Here is a 25,156-nt window from a genome sequence, read left to right as displayed (position 1 = left end):
CTTAGGTGATGGAGATGGTCTTGAGGTGGTTCTGCATTTCTATCCAGTAAAGAAAAATAACGAGTTTAGTTTAAAATGGAATTTCTATTTGGTGACACGAAGTGTGTTTACTATATGATACAGGAATGAGCTTTTGATTTAGCTCCTCAAACATGTTTGTGTTATTTTCATAAAGGGAAGATGTCTGACTAAACCTTAAACAATTTTGTTCTGTATACTTTTTATTTTATGCTGCTTACTAGATTAAATTGGCAGCCGAAACAAGGCATATATAAAATACATGCTACAGCCATGCCTTTGTGCTCACAGTGGTGTTGATAAATGTCCAAGTGTAAAATGACCTTTAAAAAGATTGAGGATGGGAGTAGATGCAACATGAGTGTGGTTTTAACCTGTGGCTTCTTACAGTATACACTGTGTGCACAATTATTAGGCAAGTTGTATTTTTGAGGATTAATTTTAATATGGAACAAATACAGTGTTATCAGTCAATCTAAAATGTTAATAAACCTGAATATTTTACAAAGGAAATGTGATTGTGATCATTCTCAGGGGAATACATATGTGTGCACACTTATTAGGCAACTATTAATGTGCAGAATTATTACACAACTAAAGGAAAAATGAAAAATTTCCCATCTCACTTGTTTATTTTCATCTGCTAAAGTGAAAATAATAACCCAATATTTACAAATAAATATTTCTGATATTTAAAAAAAAAAAAAAAAATCGGTGACCAATATAACCCACTAGGGAATCCATTCCTGAGCTCTGGATTCCTGGACATTTTTCATTCCCAGGAATGAAACTGCTGTAATTCCCGGGAAAACGGGAACGGCCAAGCTCACATATATAGTGTGTAAAAATTGATCAAGAAATAACAGAGTTATAGTTGAAAATAATTAAGTGGCACGGTTTTTTGGCCCACGGTGTAGTGTGTTGCCGATTTTGAATTCAGTCAACAACAGACCAGCAACAGTCAGTCTCCCGGCTGACTGAGCACAGTGGACTGGGAGGAGTCTGCATTCTGCAGCTAACGAATGCCGGGACGGGGCAGAGTTCATTGACGTCTGTGCTGTTGACAGCTTTGAACAGCAACTTGAAATTGCAATGCGTCAGTCTGTTGCATCCGCATTATCTGTGCTAAGAAACTTGCCATCACAGAATGATGACAAGAAACTGGATGCATCAGTAAAAGCTGAAATGGCGGTGTTTCAGAGCAACGGCAAGCGTGGGCGTTGTTTAGAACAAGTGTATCAGTATCTGATGACTGTGCCGTCTACTTCAGTGGAGGCAGTGTGTGCTTTCTCAGCGGCTGGCGTACTCTGCACGAAGGTGCGCTCTCGCCTGGATGACCACACGCTCGACACGTTGTGCTTTCTACGCTCTTATTACCACAACTAACTAGATACATGTACTTATATGACAGCATGAACTGCTTGTAGATAAGGTTAGTCTTTTATTGGTGTCAACATATTGCAGTAGTTTTATTAAAAATAAGTGTCGCTCGTTCTGAAACAGTTCACATGTGAGATGCCCGTGCACTGTGTCATTCCCGGGAATGACATGCGGGATTCCCGAATTCCCGGGAATGGATAAATCCGTCCGGGAATGGATTCCCTAATAGCCACCCTTCTTTTCAATAACGATCATAAGCCTTGCATTCATGGAGTCTGTCAGTTTCTTGATCTGTTGACGATCAACATTTTGTGCAGCAGCAACCACAGCCCCGCAGACACAGTTCACAGAAGTGTACTGTTTTCCTTCCCTGTAAATCTCTCGTTTAAGAAGGGCCCACAAGTTCTCAATGGGGTTTAGATCAGGTGAGGAAGGGGGCCATGTCATTATTTTTTCATCTTTAAGGCCTTTACTGGCTAGCCTCGCAGTGGAGTACTTCAATGTATGCAATGGAACATTGTCCTGCATAAAAGTCATGGTCTTCTTGAAAGATGAAGACTTTTTTTCCTGTACCACTGCTTGAAGAAGGTATCTTCTAAAATCTGGCAGTAGGTTTGGGAGTTGATTCCGAGTCCATCTTCAAGCTGAAAAAGTACAACTATCTCATCTTTAATAATACCAGTCCATACCAGTACCCTTCCTCCACCTTGCTGGCGTCTGAGTTGAAGTGGAGCACTTTGCCCATGAGTGATCCAGCCACGGGCCCCTCCATCTGGTCCATCAAGAGTCACATTCATCTCATCAGACCATTAAATCTTTGAAAAATCTGTCTCCAGATATTTCTTGGCCCAGTCTTGACAATTCAACTTATGTGTCTTGTTCAGTGGTGGTCGGGTTTCAGCCTGCCTTACCTTGGCCATGTCTCTGAGTGCTGAACAGCTTGTACTTCTGGATACTCCAGGTAGGTTGCAGTTCTGGAATATGACAGTACTGGAGGATAATGGGTTCCTGGTATCTTCACGTTTCATTCTTCTCGAATCTTCTTCTCAAAAGCTAATTTGTGTCGTCTTGTTTTTTTTTGTTTTTTTTTTTTTGTTTTTTTTTCTCAACGCGTTTCTTGCGACCCTGTTGACTATTTGCAACAAAATGTTTGATGGTCTTTGATCACGCCCCAAGATCTTAGCAAGTTCCTGCATCTCTCTGAAAGATGTTTTTTTTCTTTCAATTTTTGTCTTTTCAGAGTCGGTTAAATCTCTTTTTTAGCCCACTTTGCCTGAGGAAAACAAGCTGCCTAATAATTATGCACACCTTGATGTGGGCCGTTGATCTCCTTATGCCACACCCTCCCTCATTACACAAATACACATCACCTGATATGGTTATATCCAATAAGCATTCAAGTCTATACAGCTTGGAGTCATAATATATGCATACAAATTATGATATGGTCAAAATACTCACTTGCCTAATAATTGTGTACACAGTGTATTAAGTTGTGGTTCACACTTTAATCTTAAATGGTTGAGCAGCCTCTGCTAAAAATCAAAATGAACAGCAAGAATAAGAGTCTGAGACAGAATGGCTTTCTCTGGAGATTAGTTTCATTTATTTAAGTACTTGAAACACAGAAATTTATTTGATGAATAATCATTCAGTTTAAGCAAACTAGGCAAACCACAATATGACAAAGTGATAGACCTGCCATACATTAAAACACTTGGAGAAGCAAGTCAGCATTGTTTTTTACTATAGGTATTTTAAACTATGCAGTTTATTTTACCTTTTTCCATGCTAGTAAGATTTCATGAATGTATTCTTCGCCAACGTGAAATACTAATTTAAAAATCCACAGTATTCTGAATATTATGTCATGTGCAGCTCTACTTTTAAACATGCTAGCTACAGTAGACATATTTAGTTACAGTTGTGTTTTGCTACCATTGAAGAAACAATTAAATACAGAATTTGACTTAGTTGAGTATAACATTCAGTACATTTGAATGAGCAATTTAAAAAATAAGATGTCAGTGTTACAACTCCTATAATGCTGGGCTTTTCAATGTATTGCGCTTTTTTTTTTTTTTGCTTCTAGATCTTGCTCTCGGGATCCCACTGAAGCCATCTTGAAGCGAGTGAAGGATTTGGGGGAGAGATTTCGGCATCACTATACAAAAGACACCGAGGAGCATCCCGGATCTCACATGGGTGAGGCGTCTTAAGTCTGTGAGGTGGTTTTCCCATGTCTGCTTGACCATTAAGTGTTGAATAGCCCCCAGTCATACCTGTGTTTTGGTTGCCATATCTCCAATGTGAATACAATAAAGTTTGGCATTAGCCAAATGGCTTTTCAGAATTTACCTTTTCATCAAAGGTTTTCATCTAAAACCTAATGGTTTACCATGACACATTTCTGTTGGCATATTTAAAATCAAATTCCAATCAATAGTAAAATGTACCTCTGGCATGCATACTGCTGCCATAATTTGTCTACAAAAAATCCATTATCCACTCTTGCATCCCACATTACACCACCCCGTTGGTCACACCACAAGTTAATGGCAATTATTTACCTTGTTCCTCCAGCATATATTGACAGTTTTTAACTTTAATAAAGCTATACATAGCTTCACAATGCATGTTACCATGACTCTTCACTGTTCTTATTTAAAAGTAGGCATAATCAGTGACTTCAAATGGAACCAGTCACTAAGTAGCAATTACTGTATTATGTAATTCTTACTGAATGTAAAAGCAATGCAGAGTGGTAAATTTACTGCCATCCAATGAACTGTATGAGCAATATGTCCTAAGAACTAGATGCTCATTGTCTACAGTGAAAACAATGTTAAGAGTAAATTTGCTTGTTTGGGAAGATGTGGCTCAAAAGCCTTTGTGGACATGAAAAAACACAGAGATGGACACAAAGTAGTTGCAATGGGACACCCCAAATTTTTTTTATGCCCCTAACTACCCAAGGTTTGAGATTTTTCTAAAATAACTAATTACTCCGGTGTTTGTTCAAACTTCCCTTGAATGTGCCTTTATTAGCAATAGATAAACATAGCCCTGCATCTGACATTTGATTTCCATCTTGACATGCATTCTTACGAAGATCTAACAACTAAGAAGCCAATAAAACAGTTTATTTTACCTTTTTCCATGCTAGTAAGATTCTTGTTTCGTGAATGTATTCTGTGGTAATGTGAAACATTGATTTCAAAATCCACTGTATTTTGAATATTATGTCATGTGTGGCTCTACTTCCTGATATTCTTCCTTTTCTGTGTCTTGTAGATTTTGCTGATAGCAGATTAAAGTTGGCGGAAATACTATACTTTAAAATACTTGAAAATGTTATGGTTCAAGAGATTAAGCGACTTCATGGCAAAGACATGGCAGTGAGTGATCGACACTATACGTCTATTTCTTACTCCAAAGTTACACCAGTTTGACATGTAAAATCTTAATTGGATTTTCTTTTTAAACTAACTTTTAGGTACTTTTGGAACAAGACATCTTTCACACCTCCCTGATGGCTTGCTGCCTTGAAGTGGTGTTATTTGCCTACAGCTCTCAGAGAACCTTTCCTTGGATTATTGACATCTTCAACATTCAGCCTTTTTACTTCTATAAGGTTTGATTTTTGTCTTGAGTTTTTTTGTATCTCATTATGTAAATGAATTTGAAGACTGTATGCCAGTCTTCTAATCTAAATTATTTTTGACATAAAATAAGTACAATATGGTTTTACCTTGATGGTAATTCAAAATCCATCTTTTTTTTAATTTTAATTATAAAGTCTGCAAAGACTCCCAAGTCATGCTATCCCATCTTGTCAACTTTTTATTAAGTTGCATGTTAGATATGATGTTGATGGAAAAATTACTAATTTTTTTGATGAACTTGGTCTCAATTGCTGAACTTGTTATTCACAGCTAAGGCAAAACAGAATTCCTTTTTTTGTATTATATTGTGACTTTGACATACAAAACTCCATGTTGTCCACTTAATCTTGCAGTAAACAATACAATGAATGCTTTACTCTAAACATACCAACCCCAAGTTAATATTTGTCAATGCCAGCTTTATTTAGCTAATGACACTTGTATGTGGTTTTTTTTTTTGGTTCTTTTAACTATTATTCTTACAACAGGACCTCAATAAATAGATTTATAATAAAATTTCTTCTTCATACGTTTCTTTCCGCATACAATTGGAAAGGATATTTTTTATCACAGACAGCAGTACTGAGTACTTAGAATTAGCCTGTAAAAAGAATCGGTATGATTTTTATTAAAAAGCATGAGATTTTGGTTTTCAACATAAAAATAAGTTTTCTCTGTTTCTCATATGTTTCAGTGAGAAAATTAATTTACTCGTAAAGCAAGCTTTCCATGTGCATAGTTGTATTGTTTTGCACATATTGATTTTACACTGGATGCCCTTCTTGACGTAACCCTCCCCATTTATCTGGGCTTGTGACCGGCACGAAGAAACACTGGTTTGTGCATCCCCTGTGGCTGTGGTGAGGAGGCCTGTAATTTGTGTTTTGCCTCAATGGGGAAACATACTGTAATTTAAAACATCTTCAGTACCACTTGTGTGGAATGGACAAAATTGAGCTAGACTTTCTCTTATATACCATTTTGTTACATTTAAAGGAAAAAAAAACTACACTGATATGTTCATAGTTCTGTACAAGGCTCCCTACTACCTTAGTGCTCCTTCATGGCCACTATTCAACTTGATTTTTGATTTCTTGCTCTTGTTGATTACATGGAAAGAGAGCACTACAGTTATATCTCTGCAATCTTTGAATATTTGGATTGTTTTTTTACAGGTTATAGAAATATTAATTCGTTCAGAAGAAGGACTGTCCAGAGATATGGTTAAACATCTAAACAGCATTGAGGAGCAGGTCTTGGAGAGTCGGGCTTGGACCAGTGACTCTGTGCTATGGGATATCTTGAAAGCTGCACAGGAAAAGGTTCCCACTTGTGAGGAGGTATTTTTGTGTTTCATGTTCTCTGTTTATTAAAGGCTGATTTTTCATTTTTATTAAACCCCCTCTTTATGCAGTCATATATAATGTAAACCCATTTATATCCATCCAACAGCTGCTCTGTGTTTTTGCACCCATGGTCATCTACTTATGGTATTTCAGGACCTAATCGCATATGGTATGGTCTGAGAACAAGCAGAACAATAAGAGAGGCAGACAAAAGAGGTGCTTAATGCAAAAATAAGTGTACTTATTGTGCAGTAAATAATAGCCATTTCAAGTGCTACAATTAAATAAATAAGTACAATAATAAATTGAGGTTATTAAAATGACAGTGTCCTTTTAAAAACACCAGCTGTCAAAAATGTTAAACAAAAAAGAACCTTCCTAAAAAAAAATGAAGCGCTCCAGTCAAATTGTCCACCGCAATCACTAACCTTTTCGTCTCTCTACATTCAGTAACAGTTCAGAGCGCGCAAATGTAATTTGTTTTTTTTCTTTTAACACCGCACACTTGCTCCTTCACTAAGTTTACCACCTCAAGTATGCACTTAACTTTTTAAAAAGTTTTCCTGTACATCAGCTGAAGCTGGACTGAATTCCAGCATCCCTGTCACATGCAAATGCATGCGCTAAATTATGGCATTTTCTCACATATGCGTCTTCAGTGTAATTGCTGCACAGTGCCCCCATATACACCACACAAACCCACCTAAATGATCACTAAGCAAAAAAAAAATAGTCAGCCTGCTGTCCCAACCTAAAGACAGTGACCTAGAAAAGAGTGTCATTGTGTAGTTGCACTCCAACTGTCAGTCACCCATGAGTAGGGGTGAGCGGTATGACCAAAATTCTATCACGGTATTTTTCTAAATTATCCCGGTTTCACACTATATTCAACGGTATTTTTTTTCCCATGCATGAGTGGATGTTAACCACATTTTCCACTGCAATTACTGCAGTAGACTGGCTAAGAATAACCTATTCCACTGTCATAAGCATTGTACATTGTACAAAAAAAAACATTTTAATGTGCACACAAGTATTAATACAGGTTTGCATTGCCCCATAAAGTGATAGTTTTCAAGGGGGTGGCACTAATGAAGAGAAGGAATCACACTGCATGACAGATGCAGTCAAAATATAGAACCTTTTTATTGAACAAATTTTGCAAACAACTTAAACTAATTTTGACAACATATTTTCAACCATCCAAAGAGGCTTAGTAACTTATCCAGAGGTGCTTGTCAAAAGTTGTATTGCATTGAACATGTCTTAGAAAAGGAATAAATAGTAAATATTTTTTGTAAACCAGCTACACTTTCTGTTAATTTTAACCATCTCTGCCCACTGACATGTTAGTGACTTTTTAAACAGCTTTACCATCATTAAACTGCATAATATTTAAACTAATAAATAATAACAATAAAATAAATAATACTGCGGTGGGTTGGCACCCTGCCCAGGATTGGTTCCCTGCCTTGTGCCCTGTGTTGGCTGGGATTGGCTCCAGCAGACCCCCGTGACCCTGTGTTCGGATTCAGCGGGTTGGAAAATGGATGGATGGATGGATGGAAATAAATAATAGTATTATTACTGATAGTTGCACTATTACTTCAAGACTTCAAGCCCGGGTGTATTACACAGTATTCACCAAATTAAAATAAAGCAAGTGCAACTTGGTGATGACATCTTTACCAACTGAACCATCATTAAGGCAAACTGCATTAATATGGACCTTGCTTCAAGCTAAGCTATATACATAACTAATAAAACTGCAACTTGCATTTATGATGCTATTTGTGGTATAGCCCTACAGAATTGTATTAGGGCCACGGTGAAGAAAAAAAAATACGGACACAGGAAAGAAAAAAACAAACTATATGTGGAGAATAAAGTCGACATGTTGACTTTATTCTCGATATTTCCACTTTAATTTTGACGCTTATGTCGAGATTAAAGTCGACATTTCCACTTTATTCTCATAGTTTATAATTAAAGTAGAATGTCGTAAACTAAACTTCATCCTAAAATCAATGTTTAATTTACTAGATTTTCTCAAAACCCATCCATCCATTGTCTCCCGTTTATCCGAGGTCGGGTCGCGGGGGCAGCAGCTTGAGCAGAGATGCCCAGACTTCCCTCTCCCCGGCCACTTCTTCTAGCTCTTCCAGGAGAATCCCAAGGCGTTCCCAGGCCAGTCGAGAGACATAGTCCCTCCAGCGTGTCCTGGGTCTTCCCCGGGGCCTCCTCCCGGTTAGACGTGCCCGGAACACCTCACCAGGGAGGCGTCCAGGAGGCATCCTGATCAGATGCCCGAGCCACCTCATCTGACTCCTCTCGATGCGGAGGAGTAGCGGCTCTACTCTGAGCCCCTCCCGGATGACTGAGCTTCTCACCCTATCTTTAAGGGAAAGCCCAGACACCCTGCACTCATTTCAGCCGCTTGTATTCACGATCTCGTTCTTTCGGTCACTACCCATAGCTGATGACCATAGGTGAGGGTAGGAACATAGATCGACTGGTAAATTGAGAGCTTCGCCTTGCGGCTCAGCTCCTTTTTCACCACGACAGACCGATGCAGCGCCCGCATTACTGCGGATGCCGCACCGATCCGCCTGTCGATCTCACGTTCCATTCTTCCCTCACTTGTGAACAAGACCCCGAGATACTTGAACTCCTCCACTTGGGGCAGGATCTCGCTACCAACCCTGAGAGGGCACTCCACCCTTTTCCGGCTGAGGACCATGGTCTCGGATTTGGAGGTGCTGATTCTCATCCCAGCCGCTTCACACTCGGCTGTGAACCGATCCAGAGAGAGCTGAAGATCACGGCCTGATGAAGCAAACAGGACAACATCATCTGCAAAAAGCAGTGACCCAATCCTGAGCCCACCAAACCGGACCCCCACAACGCCCTGGCTGCGCCTAGAAATTCTGTCCATAAAAGTTATGAACAGAATCGGTGACAAAGGGCAGCCCTGGCGGAGTCCAACTTTCACTGGAAACGGGTTCGACTTACTGCCGGCAATGCGGACCAAGCTCTGGCACCGATCGTACAGGGACCGAACAGCCCTTATCAGGGGGTCCGGTACCCCATACTCTCGGAGTACCCCCCACAGGATTCCCCGAGGGACACGGTCGAATGCCTTTTCCAAGTCCACAAAACACATGGGAGTTTGCCCAACCAGTCTACATTCTCAAAACCCATCATAAGTTAATGCAGCACATTTAAATGTTTCTAAATAACATGTAATCATTTATATTTTTTACTCCTATTCCACTACACTACAACATCATATTTAAACCCAGCTGCATTTAACTTCATTTATTTCATTTTTAAAACAAACTGCAATAAGGTAATTTTTAATGTATTACCTGTTTATATATTTTATAAAGTTACATTTTATAATTTTCTTTCTTAGTGATTCATCTCTTAAAATAGCACAATTCAAACTAAACACAACAATAACTATTAGATACTTTATTAATCCCAAGGGGAAATTCATAGTATAAGAGTAACAAATATAGTGCAATGCGTGGTTGTCATGGCCGGGACAGGGCAAGATTTCTTGCTTGGATGGGGGGACAGCCCAGCAAAGGCACAAAAAACTGAAAGAAGATTATCCTGCCTTAATTAGGAAACAAGCAGAAGATGTCAGTGCGACAGTAGATACGTAGGTATCACAACTGGGTTGGACCAAGGAGTAATACCCGGCCGAGAGGCCACTGTAGTGGAAGGTTAGGGTGTGAAAACCTAGCAGGATTACATGCTCACCCAACACACTAGGTGGTAGCCTCCCTGGGCAACGATACCTGTATGGAACCCCTGCAAGGACGCTGAGAACTGTAGTGCTGTAGGACAGCCTTATTGTGTTTCCAGGGTACTGCCAGGGAGTCCCACTTTTTGGGGACTTCCAGTTGACCCAGAGTTATACTTCCATCAGGCTATGCCCCACCACTTGGAGTACTCCTGGGTCAAAGATAAGAGACTGCTCAACCTCATCCAGTTGAGTCCAAGTCTGGTAAAAGAGAACCAAGCTTGCCTGGAGGAGTGGAAGGAGAGAAACAGAAAGGAAGAGTTGTAATGTGTTTCAAATATGTACCTATTTGAAATCTTTGTAGAATGTATTTGAATACAAAAATTATTTGTTTATACTTGGGACTTGTATCTGTGAGGTTGTGTCCGAGGTTCGGGTGCTGCAAAGCCCTACTGGTGGTCACAACAGTTGGGAGTCAGCACAATTTGGGGTCTAATGTATTTTTCTTTCTTTTTTTCCTAATGCATTCTCACCCCACAATGAGCAACTATAACCAATAAAGATAAATTTGATTATCTCCTCCCCAAATCCTATGTGTTCTATATAAATTAAGTCCTAGGGTTTCAAACATAGGAGAGCAAACCAGTATATAAAAAAATAAGTTTAAAAAAAAATGTGACACAAGGACAGAAAAGGGGAAAAAAATGAAAAGTGCTGCTTTCATTACCCACTATCATGAGGAAGAAAGTTATAGTTGCATCTGAATTAAAAAGCAATAGTGTTTTGAGATTTATTTTCTGATAGCACACATCCCTTTTCTGATACAAATCTGTTTCAAAAAAATCTACATAGTCGCTGTAAGGAAGAAGACCCTTTTTTTTATTCTCCAATCTCACTAATTGAAATAAAAGGGATTATGGACTCTGTGGAACCTGATCAGTGTCCCTCAAAAAGTGTTTAATTATATATGGTGATGTATATCATTTTTCTTGCTGAGTTCCCCTCATATTTTTACTTTAAATCTAGATTTTTAAGTTCTATAAAACTGTCTTGGGTTACAAAATAAACTTGGACTTTTCAAAAGCTTGATCTCATTTGTGAACACTTCCTGTCGTGCACAACAGCTATTTCTGCACCGTTTATTTAACAATGTTTTAGCAAATATCCATGTGTTTGGGATTGTGAGCGTATGATTAGATACCTGACATTTGTATTATGCTACACAAGTAATTTGAGGATTATTTTCATAGATGTTTTCATACGGTTTGCCACTGTTCAAGCTGGGTCCACATTCAAGCCCTTTGTATCACACATTCTCTCCATTATCTGTGAAAACACAAGAATATTTTTTTTTCTTTTTTCACCACAAGCAATGCAAACTGAGTAAACAAGTACAAAAATAATTTCTGGGTGGAGTATCAGACACAAATAATTTTGAAGTGAGGTATTCCTTTAATACACTAGATTGATGGCCTATACCGGACAGAAAAATTAGGCACCCTTGAAAATTTGTTGGGCAAAAATCTGTACTACTTCTCACAGTACTATATTGGTTTTAACTTCTATAAATGACAGTTTGGTTATTGATTTATGATTAAAAGACTTTTTGAAATCCTTTCTGCTCTAACTTTAAATACAGTATGTGTCACATTGCAGTTTTAGTGAATAACATGCATTTTCTGGAATCAGGTTACCTTTGCCAGTAATTTTGAATCTGGCAAATGCGGTGGAGGACCAACATATATTTCCATGGCTGGTCTATCTCCTATTATTCATCCTCGTCTGAAGGAAGTGAGAACAGACATAAGTGGGAACATTAGGAAAGGTAAGTTAAAATGAGGTTTTTAACTTTTGTATTCTTGTGAAGAGCAAGGTTTTTCCTCAAGTTTTTACACTAACTTTTTTTTTTTTTTATCGTTTTTGCTATTAGGATAAAACTGAAATGTGATGTGAGTAATTTTACCCATATTCAGCAAGGGTGCACATTCTTCAACCTTATCACATTCACTTAATGTGTTTTTCACCTTATTTATAATAATATGTGTGTATCTGGTGCAGCTAAGTATAAAATGCTATGTAATGTAGATGTAAATTGATACACTCACCTTGGTGGTGATTTTGATACTCAAAATGATTTTTTAGAATATGTTAGCTTAAAACGTAGCTCTTTTTATTTATTTAAGGAAAGTTTAAATATTTATTTTTAAATATTTGTTTTTCCCTTATTCAAGGCGTTTTATGTAAATTATGCTTTATTTATTCTCTTGACTTGTCATTTGCAACAGATGTTCCACCTTCGCCAATATCAGTACATGATCGGTACAGCTCACCAACTGCTGGTAGTGCTAAAAGGCGATTATTTGGAGAAGACCTTTCCACGGAATCTGAAATTAATAAGATATCATTTTCACAATGCTCTGGAATGAAGCTCGGCCCAGTCTCTGACCTTCAAGAAAATCCCTCCTCATCCCCTGTGCATACATTAGTCGCTGTTACAGCAGCTACAGTAACAACTACAGATGGACAGATGCTTACAATACCAGTGCAAGGTAACCTTTTTCTTCTATCAAGAACATATATAGCATGTGGTTATTACAATCTTTAATGGTCTACATTCCCAAACCAGTATATAGAAAATCCAGTAAAGTTTCAAATGCTCCAAACTTCACACCAGTAAACGGATCTTATCAGGTGAGATAAGAAAATGGAACACAAGCCGAAAATAAAATATGTATGACATTCCTTTAAGTAATAGAAGTCTGGCATACTGCTTATAAAGACAATGAAGTAAAGCCATTATATATTTTGTTCATCAAGGAATGCTAGCTCCTTGGATGGACCTGGTGTTATGCTGCAAATCACACTGTAGAAAGGTTGTTAAGCTTACAGTACCTCATCAAAGCCACAAAGGTAATACATTAACCTCGCCAACAACAGAAATCAATCACGACATAAGTATTAATTTTTTTACTTACTTTGTATGATGGAATCTTTCTGCATACAAGCCCACAAACAGCCTCTTTCAGGTGACTAAAGGTAAAAGTCAACAGAGGTGAAGACAGCAGTTGACTTAGTCTTTTATTTCCTGTTAATTTTTTCTAGATGTTTTGGAGGTGGATTGTTGTATAGGGCAGCAATTCAAAGTGCTAGAGTTGAGCAAGTAAACAGCTATGGTGCTCCAGTATTTTTCAGTGGGCCACGTTGTGGTAACACTTTTTGCAACTTTAGTTTGATGGTATTTTTATACAGTAAATTAATTGGTGTCTAACTACGGGTTTTGATACTGCTTTCCGAGAAGTCTCTGTAGTGAAAAAATATTCTTCACGTTGTCGCCTCCTCTGTTTGAAAAAGTAGCATTGTTATGTATGCTTATAGACTTCCCAAAATACAGTGGGAATCGTTGTTGGGCCTTTTATTTCCCTTTCTGTCCTATTGTGGTTTTGATAAGTACTTCTTTTTGTTTTTATAACGCACTTTTTTGGAATCTTGTTTAAACTGCTGTTTAGTATTCAGAATCGTTCATAATCATTGATGCTTTCACTGATTGATCATAGAGGTCAGAATACCCCTCTGAATAAAGCTTCACAGGAATGGCATAAAAGTATTGTGTAGTGCTACATTTTGAAGTGAAACTTCTTTAAAGCCATTAATGTTTTATTTTTTGCCAGGTGTGTCAAATAAATCTGGATTGATCACATTTAGAAGTTTACAACTTTGTTCCACTAATGAGCAGGCTGAAGCGTTGCAAAAAATTTCAGCTGGGACAGCACTTAGTGCTCAAATGCTGGTTAACGCTTCCCCAAAAAAATCCTTCGATAATGCTGGTCAAGAGTCGAACCAACCTACTGGCAAGCCAAAGAAGACTGGCTCTCTGGCACTATTCTTCAGAAAGGTCAGAGACTCATTTTTACTGTCTGTTAGGTTTTAACAATGTGATTTGGTTGAAAAACGTTAAGTAGCTTTAGAATAGATTGCTTCTTTTTAATATCTGCAAACTTTCTTCCTATTCCTTAACTTAGGTATACCATTTGGTCAGTGTAAGACTACGGGATCTATGTTTAAAACTGGATATCTCTTCAGATCTAAGGAGGAGAATTTGGACTTGCTTTGAACATTCTGTGGTTCACTGTGTTGATCTAATGAAAGACAGGCATTTAGACCAGATGTTACTCTGTGCTGTTTACATAATGGCAAAGGTGAGTAGGTGATACAACTTTTGAAAACTTTTTTTTTTTTGGCTCCCACCCGCAATAGAGCAGGTTAAACAGTAAATCTTAAATTCAAATGTGTTCTTGACAGCTGTTTTCATACAGGGTCCTGTAACATTTTATAGAGCGAAGTGTTACTGTTAATGTACTATGCAAAACTATTAAGCCACTGTATGACATCAACTTTAGAGCAGTGTGGCTCACATTACCCCGGCCCACCAGGTAGCCTAAATATTTTGCTTCCCTTAATCCAAATTTCTTTGGATTAATTCGAAATCCGGCTTTACCTAGCACCAATAATATAGCTTGGACCCGCTGTAGGTATTCCTACCTTGTACTGGAATAAATGATCATGTCATTCAAGTAGGCAGCACTATTTGAGTTATGGGGACGGAGCACTATCCACCAGATGCTGGAAGGTTGCTGTTGCCCCATGTATCCCAAATGAAAGGACAATTTTACTGCCATTGACCTCTAGGCGTGCCAAAACTTAGTCTTCGCCTTTGCAGAGTCCATTAAAGGAACTTGCCAGTACCCCTTTGTCATGTTAAGTGTGGTCAAATATTCAGCCTGTCCTAGCCTCTCGAGGAGGTCGTCCACTCGTAGCATCAGATAGGTATTGAATTGGGAGACTTGATTAAGCCGGCAAAAGTTGTTGCAAAATCTCCAACTACCGTCAGGGTTAGCAACCAAGACAATAGGACTGGACCAGGGACTATGACTTTCGTCTATTACACCTAGTTCCAGCACGCGCTTGATCTGAAGTTCCACTTTAGCTCTTTTTGTCTCTGGCATTCTCAAACTATAACCCTGGATTCTGTCACAATATCGTGCACAATCAGAGGGGTCCTACCAGGTTTTTCACTCTACCTCTGGGACAGACAGAATAACTGATTCTAATCCCCTTCGTTGTTTGGGGCTCAAATCTGGTCCGAATTTAAGGTCATTTTTACAAGCAAAGAATGAGCGGTGCTGGCTGGAGGGAAGGATTCGGCTCCCTGTCCTCCACGGTTTTAGCAGGTTCACATGATAAACCTGCTCATTCTGTTGATTATTGGACTGTTTTACCAGATAGTCAATGAGCCCTTTCCTCTCCTTAACTTAATAAGGACCTTGCCAATTGTCCATACCTCACATTCCAAATTACTGGCCAATGACCATGACACAATCCCCTGGGTGGAATTCCCGTAGAGACATGCCTCAATCACATATGACCATGTGAGTTTTTAGAATGGGACAGATCCTTCCGAATATATTGCGTAATTGCACAATATATTTGTAGAGGGTAATGCAAGTTCCTCACAACACTCTTTTAGAATATGTCATATGTCCCATGTTTGTCATCCATATAATTCAAAGGGTGAGATACCTGTGGAGACTTGTGGGACTTCCCGAAAGGCAAAAAGGATGAGAGGGATGAGCTAATCCCAGTTCCTCCCGTCCTCACTGACCACTTTGCGAAGCATTTGTTTGAGAGTCTGATTAAACCTCTCCACTAGACCATTGGATTGAGGATGATATACCGTACAGACTTTATCCTAAGTAACTTAGCCGTTTCCTTGAACGTCTCTGAGGTAAAAGGTGTCCTTTGGTCCATCAGGACTTCTTTAGTGATGCTGACTCACGCAAAGACCCCTACCAATTCCAGTGCAATGGCTTTAGAAGTGGCTGTGTGCAAAGGGACAGCTTCAGGATATCAGGTAGCAGGAGTGGAAAATGTTGAACCGCTTTTACTTTTAGACCAGTCTCGCCCCAGAATCACCAGGAATAGTGGGTTTTGGAAGGACCACTGCAGGTAAACTTTTTAGTGATTCTTCGTAATCGATGAAACATGAGGCTGACCTGTACCAGCGGATTTCTCCGTGGATGCAGGGTAGACTTGTCTTAAGTTTTAGCCACTGTCGTGGTAACACATATTGGCGAGCCACAATGGAGATTTTGCTGCCGGAGTCAAACAAGGCTGTGGTTTTCTGTCCATAAACAATTACCACTCGTGTATATGGAAACGTCAGGGGATTCGTAAGTTTGCACAACACCCTTCCTCCTCCATCCGTTTGCATTCCCCTTTGTCACCGAGCAGATAGGGCACCCCTGGATCTGAGGACTCCGGTGCTTGCTCCAAATGATGAAGGTTGGGCCTGTAACACGGGGACGTATTCCGTCCAGGTTTGACTAAGGGATGTTTTTGCCCTCCCAGATTGTGAAGCCGTCCTAAGCTCTTCAGTTATCGTGATTAGGTTGATCATATTTTTAAACGGTTGTCTCAGACCTTCTGGGTGATGTACTCTGGGAGGCCCTTTAATAAAAATTACAGGCGATTTGCTCTACTATTTCACAGGCATTGTTCTCATCTGGTTCTCTTAGCCCACACGGAAAAGCCCTGTGAGTGGGTTGGCCTATCTCTGTCAAATCTCCACTGCCATAACTTCACCTGCTGGTCTGGAGCACCCCCACGTTTAGCAAAGGTCTCTGCCTTTGTGAGGAAGGTGGCTGTCCTCCGAGAGAGGATAGTAAGCCCCTTGAGTCTCCCTAATCTGGACCAGCCCAATCCTGTTGGCCCATCCCACACTCTCCCCGTGGTATCTGTTTTGCCCAGTCATGTGTACTTGGGACGGAGCTAGCACCTGGTCTTTCCAAATTGCGGGACACCTCTCCCACTCAAACTTGGGTATGGTGCTTTCCTACCTGGATATTCGCAGATATTGGATCTTCTGGGATGTGTTTCAGGTCCTGCTTCTGGTACATATTGGAGCTATTCATTTCGACGACTATGCCAGTTGTCAAACTGATAAATGCCACAAAAAAGGTTTGGGGTAGCCACCCATATACTTAAAATCAGGCTGCAAAAGTAGGCAATTAAATGTGAGTTGAATACAGAATCGAGTCCAAAACAGAACTGATGGGATAAAACAAAATGGTGGTTTTATAGTTAGGCATAGGAAGTGAGGTCAGCAGTGTCAGAACCAGAAGCGACGTCATCGGTGTCCAGGGCTGGAAGCGACATCATCTGAGCCAGGCGAGATTTCCTGTAACTAGTCTGCAGAGGAAAGAGAGAAAGGGTTAGTGCACTACACCACCCCCTGGTCTGGTGTGGAATTACCCTCATTTGAGCCCTTTAGCTGCCTCCCATGCACACATGTGTGACATTGGTTAGTTGTTTTCTTGTAGAGAGCAAAAAATTACATAGTAAATACATACTCTACTGGTCAAAAGTTTCAGAACACTTCAGTTTTTTCAATTTCTATGGAAATGCATGCAGTTTAATGTCTTAATGTTTCATGAAATCAAGACACAGAACAGAAACCGTGACAAATAAATAAAATACGTCAAGGAATCATTAAGTGTACCAAAATGTATTCAAGTTTTTGTTTCATCAAAGTAGCCACATTTTGCTGATATAATAGTCAAACTGTAGTAAATCTTATGATTCAAAATGCAAGTCACCAACTCCACCTTCAACAAAAGAACCCCAGACCATCACACTTCCTTCTCTATGTTTGACAGTTGGTGTCACACACTGAGGAACCATCCTTTCACCAACTTGGTGGCGCATAAACACCCTGTGTGATGAACTGAAGATTTCATATTTTGATTCATCAGTCCATAAGAATTTATTCCAGTCTGCAGTAGTCCACAACCAGTATTTCAAGGCTGTATTTTGTCCTTTTAAGGAATGACTTTCTTACTACCTCTCACCCTGTCAAACTTGTAGTACAAAGTCTCCTCTTTTTGACCACTGTTGAGCTGTGCTTGAAGGGTTTGTGCAGTGAGGCACCTATCACGCAAACTGGTGACCCTCAGAAACTTGTCTTCTGATTGCGCCGTGACTTTGGGTCTGCCAGATATCTTCCTCTCAGAAGTTCTTGCAGTTTCTAGTTGCTTTTGGATTGTGTACTCACTGACACTTTTTTGCAATTACTGTAATTAAAGGCTTACGCTTCTAAGGGTAATAATGCTTTGTCTGCTTTCATTTCTTAATTGTTGTTTTATTGCCATGATCACTAGAATATTGTCCAAGAAGTACTTCAGAGGGTGCAGCAACACAGTTTGTTCCAACTCTGCTTCAAAACGGAGGAGTTTTAGGTGATCAACAAAGGTTGGGATACCTGTGCAAATTGTTTGCTTCAACTTGAAAGGCTTAATTTACTTTAATTGCTGCCAAACATCTGTAGGTTGTACCCTGTTAGTTGTTCCCTGAAGAATGTCCAATTATAATTTTCTGAAATTTCCTTTTTTCAGTTTTTGCTAATGTAAACTTTAAATTTAAACCTCTGGCAGTTTACTGCTTGCATTTCAATCATTTTAGGTCATTCATTTCATTTCAACTGACTACATTTGTGGAGAAAACTGTAAAAATTGAGGTTTTCTAAAACTTTTGACCTGTAGTTTATTAACATTGATACAGTAAAAAGTAATGAGTGGCTTGTGTTTTACAAAAGGGTTTTGCTCTTTAGGTGGCTAGAATAACAAAGGAATGGTTCCCAGACCTCTCCTCGAAGCACTCCAGTATTTGGTCACCTTCGAGCCCCCAACCTTAATATAAATGAATATGTAGAAAATCACTTGGTCAGTTAAAAAAAAAAAAAAGTCAAAATGAGTCATGGGAAATCTTAGAAGCAGATTGAATGAGTTTATTACAGGAATACTTTATGCTGTTGCATAACCCATGGTAATTGACCACACATGCTAGTTTTAGAAAGGCCTGGATAAACAGTAGCTAGGCTAATACCAAGCAGTGTACAGGGAGGGGAAATCATGAAATATCCTGATAAAGAAAATCTTCAGGCCCTAAACCTGTATCTTTTAGCTATAATCAGAAACACAAATCAGGAAAAAAATCTCTGAATATCTAATAGGTAAGCAATGGATTTAGATTATTCCATATATTGTTTTACGTGTTTCACATGCTGAAGAGGAGGTTAATTTCTTATCCCATATGAGCACAAGCCCTCGTTCAAATGAGTCGGTCTTGTGTTGCTGGTGAAAATTTATTTGGGCATCAATACATCAAAGAACAAATACATGAAACTGTTTTGCCCTTTGCCTGTTTTATAATTAAAGTATATCACATTTTCCTGTTTTAATGAATGAGGTTTGTCTTTAATTTCAATTGGCTATTGTTAAATCAAAATCCGAGGGCTTTGTGTGTTTAAATACTCCTAGTGAAGTTATTTTATTTTCTATATGTGTCTAGAATAACGTGTGATTTGTGAATAGAGAACATTTCTTTCATGACCATTGGATGGCTCTGTTTCACCATATAAAGCATTTTTTTTTCCTAAGTGCACCCACTATTCTAGACTGTCACTGTTGCTCAATTACTTTTACAATGGATGGACTGTGAATCAAATTAAAATAAACTTGGGAAATGAGTGTGTAAAAAGATGCTCTGAGTTGCTCGCTTGATTTGCTGCTCACTGAGACATATATGCACCAAACAGAAGATGACCCATTGTGCACTGTGCAGTATGTGTAATGCTGTGTGATAATAAGTTATTGATTGATTTGCAGCAAAGTGTATACTGTTTATTTGGCTCATCTTTGTAAATGAGCCTGCTCTCAATTGACTGGTTAAATAAAAGAATTGATCGATTCTGCTCTGGAATCCTGTTCATCTTGACATCTATTTGCTCCAGCTTAAAACAGATTTGTTAATTATTAAAAACTTTTGCAATACACTGAAGTTTACAGTCTGATTCCTTGAGTTCAGTTTTCATTTCTTCCACCCCAGTGAGCTTTTTTTTTTTCTTTTTTTTTTTTTAAATGGCTTAGTAGGAAAGCTGATTATGCAACTGATTTAAGCATTGAGCTGTGTGATATTTAATAATTTCTTTTATTTATGTTTAACTTGTTTTGTAGGTAACAAAAGAAGATAGATCCTTTCAAGACATTATGAGGTGTTACCGAAGTCAACCACAGGCCTCTAGCCATGTAAGTTTCAATGTAATAAGTCAAGAAGAGCCCCCATGTTTGACTTTTTGCTACCTGTTGACATTCTTTTGACTGCCTAAACTACCTGGCTCCTCAAGAAATAGACCCTTGGGAGGGAAAAAAATATTTTCTTTCCTATATCAACATTATTTTAAATGTGATTGAATGGCCTACTTTAAAGGTTAATATTCTAAGGTCAAGTTTTAGGAGACTGAGTTGAGCTATTCCTTTTGACAGATAGAGCAGCAATAAGTATTAACTTTTTATCAAAACTGTAGTTATTATTAATTTTGATTTTTGAAGCATTAGTATTGTAATCTTAATATTTTTTTTACAACCGACTTACACCTGTCTAAATTTTGCACAATGTAATTTTTACTTTCTTACCAGATTGGATTGATCCTTGTATTGTTTAACTTTTAAGCTTTTAGATGTTGTATATATGGAATATGAGCATTGTCCTTAGACTTCTCCTGTTTGGCATGGTTCTAAATCTGCTGCACCAGGCAGTGTGACAGAAAGACCTAGTCTAGGTGTAAAAGAGGTAGCTACCTGGTTCAGTAAGTATTCTAGCTGTTGGTGCTCAGTGATAAACAGGAAGTAGCATTCCAAAACACGAAAAAACACGAAAGTTGTAATGTGTCCTTCTATAATAAAGCCTGTATTCCAATAAGTTCTGTGTCGGTTTTTCCTGTAATGAGGACAAACCTAAAGCTTATCTGCTGCTTTACCTCATCCCCAATTGTTTTAATGTATCAATATGGTTTGCATAACTCCTTTTAAAAGAAATTTTATTTAATGATGTGGGTTCTTTTCATGTGTTGCATGTATGTAGATGCTGTATTCATTTGCTTATTATTCCTCTAATGTCAGCTGCACAAAGCAAAGCTCAGCAAGAACACCATTTTTCAAAGACAAGGAAAAAGTTGAATATTTCCAATTTTATATCTAAAATTGAATTTCATCTCTCACAAAAGACTGCATTCTAATCCATTTATTCTCCAACACACACCTCAATTAAAAAAAGGTCCACACTACACTGTCCATGGTAAAGACACTTGGCCGTCGTGATAGTACTTCATCCCCATTTTCCCAGTTAAAATCATCCAATAGACAAGCTTCTAAACATCCCAAAAACTGATTTTTTTGAGAACATAAAACTAATGTATAATTTTTGAAGGTTGAATTGTGCCAGAGCCCTAATGTTTGACATTATTATTTACATTTCAGCTACATGGCCTTTTTACAGACTTTTTCAAACTACTATGGCCAAGTTGTGACATGGTGTCTTGTTCTCGTACACAGTCCAGAACAAGAATCTCCCATCATAATCAATATTTATTCTATGCAACTTTGCCAGTATATATTCAAAAGAGACATGTTTACTTTTAAATAACACCATTCACTGTGACCAAATATGCATAACTCATTCTACCCATTTTAACATAATGTCAGTTTTACTAAACAAATAAGGAAACTATACATAGTGAAGGTTGAACCATTGGTAGTAAAAGATGTACCCAGCCTGTAATATAGTTTTGCATGTCCCTTTTTTGGAGTTGGAAAGTGAAACTGATTCAATGTTCATCCTAGCTGAAAAGGCCTTCTTTCTAGAAGTGAATAAAGATGTCTTTCCATATCTGTGTTTGTTTGTTTTTTTTTTGTTTGTTTGTTTAGTTCTAGGCGTTAACTTTAGCCATTCTAGCACTCATTGTCTGTGTTTTTTGTGTTGTTTTTTTGGCAGGTCTATAGGAGTGTTCTTCTAAACAAGGAACCTGTTTTAGCCTTGCCTGTTGTCACCAGTGAGGCAGAAGTAATAACAAATGTTAAAGGTAAAATTTTTGATTCCCCTCTCCTTCTAATGTCCTTGCATTTTACTTGACTGTTTCATGATATTATGGCATTGTGTGGTGATTCTAGAAGAGTGTACTGAGTGGTGCTGGAGTCTGTAATGGCCAAGAATTGCTGGCTGTTGCATATTATGTTTTGTTTTCCCTGGAGTTGCTACACTAACCATGATTATGAATACTTACTTTAATTTTCAACCACATACATGCTGGGATCTTTTTAAAACTCTTGTTATTCTGATAATGTTTTCTTATTACAGTCATCATTTTCATATAATCTGCTATGCGGTTGTATATTTTGCTTTTACACAGAAGGTCGTCCTGTATGTAATGGCTGCCAAATGTGCATGTCATGTTTTGTTTCTGTATAGTAAAAAAAACACGCAAAATAAGAAAGACCAGCTATTAAAATTCCTTTCTCAACCATTTTGTTCATTCTTTACCTGAACCAGTTTTCCCATTGCAGTATTATACTAAACCAGAGTCGAAAGACAAGAAATAAACATAGATAAGAGACCAGTCAATGTAAGAGCACACACACACAAACACGTACGCACACTTTTGCTCAGTTTACTGTCTTCAGTTAATTCAGCTTAATGAAGCTGTACGACAGAAGCAGTAATGACTGTGTCATGTTTATTTATGTATTTCAACTTAAAATAAACCAAAGAGAACAGTAAAGATGCTGGATTATTTCTAGGATATGAACTTCTGTCACTACTGCAAAATTTACATCTGCTTTTAATGTGTAGGGTGTAATTATTGTTTTCTCTAAAGAAAGTGTTTTGGCCTTCTTTTGAGTTTTTTATTTTATTTTACAGGCCATCTTTCCGAGTCAGCAGACAGAGGTGATCTCATTCAGTTTTATAACTCGGTGTACGTGCTACGAATGAAAGCATTTGCTCTAAAATATGCTATCACTGGCTCAGATTACAGGGTAATATTGTTTTGCCTATCTTCAATTAGGTTTAGATTTTTTTTTTTTTTTTTAGGCAACAAAATATTGTTTCATTGTTGTCGAAAAATGAGGTGCTACTAAGAGAGCCAAATCTCTTCAATGTTCTGTATCTTGTAGTTAATTGGGAGAAGAATAATATGAAATAAATGTTTTGTTTGAGGTTGGAGGCATGTGCCACATCCGTCAAAGTAATATATTAAACACACGGTTGTGTAGAAATATGATAGAAATGTGCTTTTTGGTGTATGTAAGTGAGGTATTTATTACTGATAATGAGCTGACCAACAGATCAGTCTACTCCACAACATTTACCAGTCTATATGTAAATGCAACATTTATGAAAAGAAATTCCATAGTCTATAGCCGGGTTAGAAGACCAGCCAGGTTACCATGTATATGTTTGTAGGAGTGTGTGTATGGATGTATATATGTGTAATACATTACAGCTGTATGCACAGAGATAAGTTCATTATTTTCAAGTTACTTTTCATTATGTGGCAAAAAATAATTTTGAATTTATTGCCCCAGTACCTATGCAGAGAAGTTACCAGCACATTAAAAGTTTTGTTGTTGTGTGTGTTTTTTATTTTGCATGTGTCTGACTAATCAGCCTTAAGTATGTCTGCTTTGTTACTGTGTATTCTTTTATACATTACAAATGACTCTGCAGAGGATACGCAGGCTTTTCAATTTCTTTTTCCTTCTCCTTAGATGGAAGCACCTCCTTTGTCTCCATTCCCTTCTGTCAAGTCACAACCACTTTCTCCTCGACGTGTATCCCAGAAGCATTCTGTTTATGTATCTCCCCATAAAAATGGCACATGTCCTTCCCCTGCCTCTGCCATAACCTACAAGTTTAATGGTAGTCCTTCTAAGGTGAGTCAGCTTGTCATTATTTGTGCGCCTGTTTGATCTAAGTTTGTAAGCAGAGCATATTTATATGTAAATGGATGAAATTAGGATGTTGATATAAAACATGGAATTCTCGTTTGCAGAATCTTCAAGCAATAAACAGTATGATTAAGCAAGGTGAACGGATGAGTCGGAAACGAGCATTTACAATGGACAGCGACTCTGAATCTCCTGCCAAAAGACTTTGTCAAGACAATGATGATGTCCTTCTGAAGCGATTGCAGGATGTCATTAGTGAGCGGGCCAACCACTGACAAATGTGTTCGACAAAGGATTCTGTTGTTGAAATATGTTAGCTGGTTAAAAAAAGAAGCAAATTTCACTTGCCTTGGTATCTTGTTCAGCAAAGCTGAACTAAAAGGTTGCAACACACCAAATATTTAAACTGTGACCCATGTAAAGGGTCCTCAATTGTTCGCTTTCAAAAGCATGAATTCCTGCAGAGTCTGACTCTCAAGCAATCCTTACCTAAATTAAACCATTGTGTTAACTTTTGTACTGCCAGCGTTTTTGTGAATTTTTTAAACTAAAGATTGTGTAGTCACTGCACAACTTTGTACATTTGTACAGAGATGCAAAAGAAACTAGACTATTTAGATATTGTGCTACTTGTTTAAATGTTTTGTCTGTTATCTTTCTGATATAATTGGTGCTATTTACAAATGTAGCCATGTTTTGACATTAAATTTTTATTGTTCTCTCTTGTCTGGCTTCTTTTTTGGGGAAAGCTGGGGTTTACATTAAAATGGCTTTATATCACAATTTACTAGTGCATATCACAGCAGAGTTTGATTTAGTTACAACATTGCAAGTCAATGTTCTGTGCATCACCATTTAAGCTACTCAGTTTATGTTATGGTGAACTTTGACTTGATTATTTTATTCTACTTTTGTATTAAAAAATGGCTTTGCTTTTCTCCAGTATTTTTTTTTTTCATTCTGCATTTGAATTTTTGTGCAGTTCACTTCTGTGAATACAATAATAAAATTTATTTTAATTGTATTTTTTTTCCTTTTGAAACAATGCTTTGAATCCTGAACAAGCAGTAGGGTGTGAATTAAGTTTTCAATGAAATCTACCCTTAATGAACTACACATTAGTTTAATTATTAGGTTTATCAAAGCAAAGAACTTTATAAA

At 38.0% G+C, this 25,156-nt stretch overlaps 1 protein-coding gene across 1 annotated transcript in view; it reads left to right on the top strand.

Moving 5' to 3' along the window:
* The window catches only part of rbl1 (retinoblastoma-like 1 (p107)), a 64,932-nt gene extending 40,218 nt beyond the window's left edge, over positions 1-24,714 (top strand). The window contains exons 10-22 of the mRNA XM_028812020.2: positions 3,491-3,603; positions 4,693-4,796; positions 4,895-5,032; positions 6,239-6,403; positions 11,850-11,985; positions 12,446-12,709; positions 13,829-14,052; positions 14,180-14,356; positions 20,228-20,299; positions 22,044-22,131; positions 22,968-23,083; positions 23,816-23,980; positions 24,100-24,714. Of these exons, the coding sequence (XP_028667853.1) occupies positions 3,491-3,603; positions 4,693-4,796; positions 4,895-5,032; positions 6,239-6,403; positions 11,850-11,985; positions 12,446-12,709; positions 13,829-14,052; positions 14,180-14,356; positions 20,228-20,299; positions 22,044-22,131; positions 22,968-23,083; positions 23,816-23,980; positions 24,100-24,270 (1,933 nt within the window). The 3' untranslated portion in view covers positions 24,271-24,714. The remainder of the gene's footprint in view (positions 1-3,490; positions 3,604-4,692; positions 4,797-4,894; positions 5,033-6,238; positions 6,404-11,849; positions 11,986-12,445; positions 12,710-13,828; positions 14,053-14,179; positions 14,357-20,227; positions 20,300-22,043; positions 22,132-22,967; positions 23,084-23,815; positions 23,981-24,099) is intronic.
* Positions 24,715-25,156: the final 442 nt, after the last annotated feature.

Source organism: Erpetoichthys calabaricus, chromosome 10 (assembly GCF_900747795.2).
Source record: "Erpetoichthys calabaricus chromosome 10, fErpCal1.3, whole genome shotgun sequence".
Classification (NCBI taxonomy): Eukaryota; Metazoa; Chordata; class Cladistia; order Polypteriformes; family Polypteridae; genus Erpetoichthys; species Erpetoichthys calabaricus.
Note: the sequence above shows the minus strand (reverse complement) of the source record. Positions and strands in the feature narration are given on the sequence as shown.